Here is a 7,910-nt window from a genome sequence, read left to right as displayed (position 1 = left end):
AATGCACTGTGCAATTCCAACCTGGTGTCTGCTGGGAATGTTCATGTATTTGGTTTTGTTTTATTCTGCCTTGTTGTTAGTTAGGCATGTGCCTCAGGGAACTCTTCATGCCTTCACACTTCACCTTGAGGCCCATACTGTACATGTAAGACATCCACAAGAGAGTGTCACTAAGTCCCTGTGGAACTGTGTCAAATGTATCTTGTGATGTCATCTACCAGTGTTGGTCAAGTGTAATCACGTGGATCTGAGAAGCCAGTCAAATGTATCCATCCCATTTGTTCTGCTGAGAGCACAGAACTGTAGTGTTCTGTATGTGAGAAAACTACCGTTCAGTTCATCACTGTTGTACTTCCTGTCTAATGCCAGGATGCCATTACAATCCTGGGCTTCACTAATGATGAGAAAAATAGCATCTACAAGCTGACAGGAGCTGTACTGCACCATGTCAACTTGAAATTCAAGCAGAAGCAGCGTGAGGAGCAGGCCGAACCCTTTTGTCAGTGTGACATCAGCCTTGTATGATGATGAAATGATCACTTCTGAAATTCCTTCAACAGTACAACAGCATGGAGCAGCTGTGCATCAACTTCACCAATGAGAAACTGCAACAGTTTTTCAACCACACCATGTTCGTCCTGGAACAAGAGGAGTACAAGAAGGAGGGAATCGTCTGGGCCTTCATTGACTTCGGCATGGACTTGGCTGCCTGCATTGAGCTTATTGAGAAGGTAAGCTGTCTGTCAGGATTATAATGGACCTCAACAGCAAAGCTCATATGGAGATATTATCACATGGTACGACTGTTGAGAACTCAATATGTTTCCTATTGTGCCCCTAAATGAAGATACTCTCATAATAGCATAATTGCTAAAAGAATAAATGTGATCCTAAATGTAAATATCACTAATTTGATGTACATCTCTTTTCGTAAAGCCATTGGGCATCTTCTCCATCCTTGAAGAGGAGTGCATGTTCCCCAAGGCTTCAGACACTTCCTTCAAGGACAAGCTGTACGCCCAGCATCTTGGCAAAACCAAGGCGTTTGAGAAGCCCAAGCCAGCCAATGGCAAGGCAGAGGCCCACTTCTCCCTGGTGCACTATGCCGGCACAGTGGACTACAACATCACTGGCTGGCTGGAGAAGAACAAGGACCCCCTGAACGACTCAGTTCTTCAGCTGTACGGGAAGTCTTCAGTCAAACTAATGGCAACCCTGTATGTCGCTGCCCCACCTGAGGGTAAGATTAGCAGAACATCAAAATATTTCATGAAGAACTAGTTACAAATTAGTCCCATATTCTTTAAAGGCTCAGTCTGCAGTTTCTACATCCATTCGTGGATGTAGAGTTTAGAGGTTAAAAGATATGTACCCATTCATTCTTGAACATTTTTTCTTGAAGAACATCGGCTTAGTTCACCTGTCGTACCCCATCAGAACCCAAAATATGAGCTTGTTTTAATGCTTGTAAGGAAAGTAAAGGGAAACATGCACTTTACAGCCTCAAAATATTATTAATACTATCATTTTGATATCATGGATGGTCAGTCCTTCAATACATAGCTCTGTCTATACATTTGAGTGGTTATGTTCCTCCAGCCCCTGTTTTTTATTGAAACAGGGGCAGGGAGCATATTTTGTTATTGTTTCAACTGCTGATTGCTGCTTTAAATGTATCACAATTTGTCAGGGTGATTTACTGGGTTAATTTACTCCTACAACAGGTGTTATTTTACACAATCTCATTGGCAGCACTTGCATTAAGATACATGTGAAATTAACATGAGATTCTCTCATTTATATGGAACTTTTCTCCATTATAACAGATACAACCAAGAAAGGAGGCAAGAAGAAGGGTGGTTCCATGCAGACTGTGTCCTCCCAGTTCAGGGTGAGCTTTTAAAATGTGGATATTCAGCTGTAGTGATTATCAGAAATGATTTCTGAGAACATGATTTGTAACCCTCCTACAGGGGAACTTGGGCAAGCTGATGACCAACTTGAGGAGCACTCATCCTCACTTTGTACGCTGCCTGATCCCCAACGAGTCAAAGACTCCAGGTACAATAGAGGTTGAGTTAAATATGACATCTTGTCAGTACAGAGTCAGTAACACTAACAAACCAGTCTATAACCTGTTTATGAGTATTTAAAGAGACTTGGTTTGTGTTTCCAGGTCTGATGGAGAACTTCCTGGTTATCCACCAGCTCAGGTGTAATGGTGTTCTGGAGGGGATCAGGATCTGCAGGAAGGGCTTCCCCAGTAGAATCATCTATGCTGACTTCAAGCAGAGGTACACACGCCCGCACACACACACACACACACACACTGTAACGGCTTTCTTCCTGGGAAGGAGAGGCGGACCAAAACGCAGCGTTGTTAGAGTTCATGTTAATTTAATAAGGTAACTCAACAATGAACAGGATACAAAACAATAAAACCGAAACAGTCCTAACTGGTGCATAAAACACAAAGACAGGAAACAACCACCCACAGGCTACCTAAATATGGTTCCCAATCAGAGACAATGACTAACACCTGCCTCTGATTGAGAACCATATCAGGCCATCTGTCCGCGGTGGCGGCTCTGGCGCTGGACATGGACCCCACTCCATCATTGTCTTAGTCCACCTCCTTAGCGTCCTTTGAGTGGCGACCCTCGCCGCTGACCTTGGCCTAGGAACCCTAACAAAGGGCCCCACTGGACTGAGGGGCAGCTCCGGACTGAGGGGCGGCTCGGGACTGAGGGGCAGCTCGGGACTGAGGGGCAGCTCGGGACCGAAGGGTAGCTCGGGACCGAGGGGTAGCTCAGGACAGAGAGGTAGCTCAGGACCGAGAGGTAGCTCAGGCTGGTTGACGGCTCTGGCAGCTTCTGGCTGACTGGCGGCTCTGGCAGATCCTGGCTGACTGGCGGCTCTGGCAGATCCTGGCTGACTGGCGGCTCTGGCAGATCCTGGCTGACTGGCGGCTCTGGCAGATCCTGGCTGACTGGCGGCTCTGGACAGACGGGAGACTCTAGCGGCTCTGGACAGACGGGAGACTCTAGCGGCTCTGGACAGACGGGAGACTCTAGCGGCTCTGGACAGACGGGAGACTCTAGCGGCTCTGGACAGACGGGAGACTCTAGCGGCTCTGGACAGACGGGAGACTCTAGCGGCTCTGGACAGACGGGAGACTCTGGCCAAGAAGAAGGAGTTGGAGGAGAAGATGGTGGCCATGGTGCAGGAGAAGAATGACCTGGCGCTTCAAGTCGCATCTGTGAGTGAGCAACAACCCTCATCAGAGCACATTTAGACACACAAGTACACAGACACAATCGCACACACATCAGCACATACGAAAAAGAATTTAAAAGGATGGCCTTGACTAGAATACAGTATATACATATGAACAATAATTGAATAGGAAAGCCTTGGCTAGAATACAGTATATACATATGAACAATAATTGAATAGGATGGCCTTGACTAGAATACAGTATATACATATGAACAATAATTGAATAGGATGGCCTTGACTAGAATACAGTATATACATATGAAGTACATAGAACAGTGATGACAGGTCTATGTACGTAGGGCAGCAGCCACTAAGGTGACTAGAATACAGTATATACATATGAAGTACATAGAACAGTGATGACAGGTCTATGTACGTAGGGCAGCAGCCACTAAGGTGACTAGAATACAGTATATACATATGAAGTACATAGAACAGTGATGACAGGTCTATGTACGTAGGGCAGCAGCCACTAAGGTGACTAGAATACAGTATATACTGTACATATGAAGTGGGTAAAACAGTATGTTCCCCCCCTCCCAAGACTTGGGGAACATGCACTCCTCTTCAAGGATGGATCAGTGTTCGATTATTAAAGTGGCCAGTGATGACAGGTCTATGTACATAGGGCAGCCGCCTCTAAGGTGCAGGGTTGAGTAACTAGGTAGTAACCGGCTTGTGTTGGCTGTTTAACAGTCTGATGGCCTTGAGATAGAAGTTGTTTTTCAGTCTCTCTGTCCCTGCTTTGACACACCTGTACTGACCTCACCTTCTGGATGATAGCGGGGTGAACAGGCGGTTGAAGTCATTGATGATCTTTTTGGCATGTGATATATATGTCATGCATTTAAATTGATTTGCTCTCACTTATTTGACTAAATGAAGTCTATATTTTGATACACAAAGTGAGATCACAGGTTTTTTCTCCTGTTCTGAAACCAGGATTCAGAGAATCTGAACGATGCTGAGGAAAGGTGTGAGGGGCTCATCAAGAGCAAGATCCAGCTGGAGGCCAAACTCAAAGAGACGACTGAGAGGCTGGAGGATGAGGAGGAGATGAATGCTGAGTTGACTGCCAAGAAGAGGAAGCTGGAGGATGAGTGTTCTGAGCTGAAGAAGGACATTGATGACCTGGAGCTCACCTTGGCCAAAGTGGAGAAGGAGAAGCACGCCACTGAAAACAAGGTCTTGTAGACAGTCTAACCAAACAATAATCCAAAGAATCATCAACTCAAAACAGAAATGTAATTCAAGTCTTTTTGTGAGTGCAATAAAGATTAAGACACAAAATAGTGGAATTTCAGTTGTGGTGCACTCCCCACATTCATTACATGTTCTGCTCCCCCCTCGTTTATGATTTCCATTCAGTCCACTGGCATGGAGTACAGGGCCATCTAGTGTTGAATCTATAGTACAGTACTTGTTGACACATTTCTATTATCCATTTAACCACTTATGGTGAAGTGACCAAAAACTAAATTTGTTGTGGCCGTTTTCAGGTTAAAAAGCTGACAGAGGAGATGGCGTCTATGGATGAGAGTGTTGCCAAGCTGACCAAGGAGAAGAAAGTCCTCCAAGAGGACCACCAGCAGACACTGGACGACCTGCAGGCTAAATATACAGTACATGCTATTATTATGTAGTGAGGTTCAATTGTTTCAACTGTATTGTAGTGTTCATTCCCCCTGCTCCTGACCCTTTTTCTAGGCCCGTATTGAGGAGCTGGAGGAGGAAATTGAGGCTGAGCGTGCTGCCAGGGCCAAGGTTGAGAAGCAGAGGGCCGATCTCTCCAGGGAACTTGAGGAGATCAGCGAGAGACTGGAGGAGGCCGGAGGCGCCACTGCTGCTCAGATTGAGATGAACAAGAAGCGCGAGGCTGAGTTCCAGAAGCTGCGTCGTGATCTTGAAGAGTCCACCCTGCAGCATGAGGCCACAGCTGCCGCTCTGCGCAAGAAGCAGGCCGATAGTGTGGCTGAGCTCGGGGAGCAGATCGACAACCTGCAGCGCGTCAAGCAGAAGCTGGAGAAGGAGAAGAGCGAGTACAAGATGGAGATTGATGACCTTTCCAGCAACATGGAGGCTGTCGCCAAGGCTAAGGTGAGTAGTGATGTTTTGGTCAAGCAGTGTTGAGGGTCAACTACATTACCATTCAATAAACTGAAGTTGACAGTCCCATATGTTTCACTAACAGGGCAATCTGGAGAAGATGTGCCGTACTCTTGAGGACCAGCTGAGCGAGCTCAAGACTAAGAATGATGAGAATGCTCGCCAAGTCAACGACATCAGCGGACAGAGGGCCAGACTCCTGACAGAAAATGGTACCTCCAACAATGAACAACAAACCAATATAGTTCACCTCAGTAGTACACAATAACATGTGTCGGGGGCTGTAAATTCAGTCCACACAGTTTCTGCACTACGATTCCTCAAAATAAAATGTCATCTTCGAGAACAGAGTCCCCATAACAAGATGTCCCTCTTTCCATGCAGGTGAGTTTGGCCGCCAGCTGGAGGAGAAGGAAGCCCTGGTGTCTCAGCTGACCAGAGGCAAACAGGCCTTCACCCAGCAGGTGGGGGAGCTGAAGAGACTGATTGAGGAGGAGGTCAAGGTAAGGCACAGTTTAGAGCTTTATCTACACATAGACTGTTTCTACACCTCCCTCAGAGACTTCTACTGTCATCTGTTTTACTCTCCCTCTCTAATCTCTCTTTGTCTTTCTTTCTCTCTCAGGCTAAAAACGAGGAGATTGGCTGAGTCAGGTAGAAGACCTGAGCCAACTCCTGTGCTTAATGTGGAGAGTGTGTTACTGGTCAGGCACTGTGTTATGAGGTAGAGCACACGGTGTCTCCAGTGCGCTATTCTAGCCCGGAGCGCACCAGCTCCTCGGATTGGCCGGGCTAGAATGGGCATCCAGCCAGGAAGGAGGGTGCCGGCTCAGCGCTCCTGGTCTCCAGTGTACCTCCTTGGACCAGGATATCCTGCGCCGGCTTTGCGTACTGTGTTTCTGGTGAGTCTACACAGCCCAGTACGTCCTGTGCCAGCGCCCCGCATTTGCAGGGCAAAAATAAACATCCAGCCAGGACGGGTTGTGTCAGCTCTACACACCCGACCTCCAGTATGCCTCCACAGTCCAGTACGTAAATCTGGGCTGTGTAGACAACATACAATCAATCTTGCAGAATGCGCAGACAGGCACTCACTATAGGCAGCATACAGGTCACTGGAAAATATCAAAACCTTCTGCCCAAACCTTCTGCTAAAACATTCTGCCCAAACCTTCTGCTAAAACATTCTGCCCAAACCTTCTGCCCAAACCTTCTGCTAAAACATTCTGCCCAAACCTTCTGCTAAAACATTCTGCCCAAACCTTCTGCTAAAACATTCTGCCCAAACATTCTGCCTAAACCTTCTGCCCAAACCTTCTGCCCAAACATTCTGCCCACACCTCTACAGAAATGTGATAAAATATGTCAGTGCTTTTTCTTTTACAAACTGCTGTGTCTTAATTCCAATAGTGCCCAATTATACATTAAATAAAGGGCATTATTGCCACCATAAAAGGTAAATGGAGGGCGTTTTCTCGTACCCAGCATGCACAACCCACATGGAATTCCTAGTCTCCGGCAGCCATTGGAACTGCGGTCAAGAACGTTGAGTTCATCTCATCCTATGTTGCCCTTCAGTCTCCACATTAGAACAAAATAAGTGTGTCTATCTAGAACCTAAAAGGGTTCTTTGTCCGTCCCCATAGGAAAACCCCTTCAATAACCCTCTTTAGTTGCAGAACTCTTCTACATCGACCTCGAGTTTGATGAGGACTTGAGTATGGCCCGCGTCGACGCCATCACCCTTTAAATTAACTAATTACAGATAAAACCAATACAAGTACTGAGTCAATGCGCGGGGTTAAAGGTTAGTCGAGGTCATTTGTAAAGGGACTATGCGTAGATAATAAACATTGAGTAGCAGCAGTGTTAAAACAAAGATCAGATGGTTCAGCAGTCTTAGGACTTGGGGGTAGAAGCTGTTAAGGAGCCTTTTGGACCGAGACTTGCCACTCTGGTACCGCTTGGCGGGCGGTAGCAGAGAGAACAGTCTATGACTTATAATGTCTGGTACTGTGTTTATAATGTCTGGTATCATGTTTATAATGTCTGGTACTGTGTTTATAATGTCTGGTACCATGTTTATAATGTCTGGTACCATGTTTATAATGTCTGGGACCATGTTTATAATGTCTGGGACCGTGTTTATAATGTCTGGTACCGTGTTTATAATGTCTGGTACTGTGTTTATAATGTGAATTACCATGTTTATAATGTCTGGTATCGTGTTTATAATGTCTGGTACCATGTTTATAATGTCTGGTACTGTGTTTATAATGTGAATTACCATGTTTATAATGTCTGGTACTGTGTTTATAATGTCTGGTACTGTGTTTATAATGTCTGGTATCGTGTTTATAATGTCTGGTACCATGTTTATAATGTCTGGTACTGTGTTTATAATGTGAATTACCATGTTTATAATGTCTGGTACTGTGTTTATAATGTCTGGTACTGTGTTTATAATGTCTGGTACTGTGTTTATAATGTGAATTACCATGTTTATAATGTCTGGTACTGTGTTT

At 45.6% G+C, this 7,910-nt stretch overlaps 2 protein-coding genes across 2 annotated transcripts; both read left to right on the top strand.

Annotated features, from left to right (window-relative positions):
- The first annotated feature begins 3,182 nt into the window (after positions 1-3,182).
- On the top strand, positions 3,183-4,922 carry LOC118966739 (myosin-6-like). Its single transcript, XM_036990078.1, has 3 exons — positions 3,183-3,259; positions 4,222-4,464; positions 4,779-4,922. Exons 1-3 carry the CDS (start codon positions 3,209-3,211, stop codon positions 4,920-4,922), a joined length of 438 nt encoding a protein of 145 aa, XP_036845973.1. The 5' UTR covers positions 3,183-3,208.
- Positions 4,923-4,967: 45 nt separating this feature from the next.
- On the top strand, positions 4,968-6,181 carry LOC118966738 (myosin heavy chain, skeletal muscle-like). Its single transcript, XM_036990074.1, has 4 exons — positions 4,968-5,376; positions 5,471-5,597; positions 5,770-5,888; positions 6,095-6,181. The coding sequence occupies exons 1-4, from the start codon at positions 5,137-5,139 to the stop codon at positions 6,179-6,181; spliced, it is 573 nt and encodes a 190-aa protein (XP_036845969.1). The 5' UTR covers positions 4,968-5,136.
- The last annotated feature ends 1,729 nt before the right edge of the window (positions 6,182-7,910 follow it).

Source organism: Oncorhynchus mykiss, chromosome 1 (genome assembly GCF_013265735.2).
Source record: "Oncorhynchus mykiss isolate Arlee chromosome 1, USDA_OmykA_1.1, whole genome shotgun sequence".
In the NCBI taxonomy this organism is placed as follows: Eukaryota; Metazoa; Chordata; class Actinopteri; order Salmoniformes; family Salmonidae; genus Oncorhynchus; species Oncorhynchus mykiss.
The sequence above is the reverse complement of the archived record's forward strand: the minus strand, read 5'-3'. Positions and strand labels throughout refer to the sequence as shown.

Coding starts and splice junctions, on each gene's coding strand:
- LOC118966738 (XM_036990074.1), top strand. CDS start 5,137: ATGAACAAGAAGCGCGAGGCTGAGTTCCAGAAGCTGCGTCGTGATCTT. Junction 5,377..5,470: donor AGGCTGTCGCCAAGGCTAAG/GTGAGTAGTGAT, acceptor TTTCACTAACAG/GGCAATCTGGAGAAGATGTG. Junction 5,889..6,094: donor TGATTGAGGAGGAGGTCAAG/GTAAGGCACAGT, acceptor GTTACTGGTCAG/GCACTGTGTTATGAGGTAGA.
- LOC118966739 (XM_036990078.1), top strand. CDS start 3,209: ATGGTGGCCATGGTGCAGGAGAAGAATGACCTGGCGCTTCAAGTCGCA. Junction 3,260..4,221: donor TGGCGCTTCAAGTCGCATCT/GTGAGTGAGCAA, acceptor TTCTGAAACCAG/GATTCAGAGAATCTGAACGA. Junction 4,465..4,778: donor AGCACGCCACTGAAAACAAG/GTCTTGTAGACA, acceptor GGCCGTTTTCAG/GTTAAAAAGCTGACAGAGGA.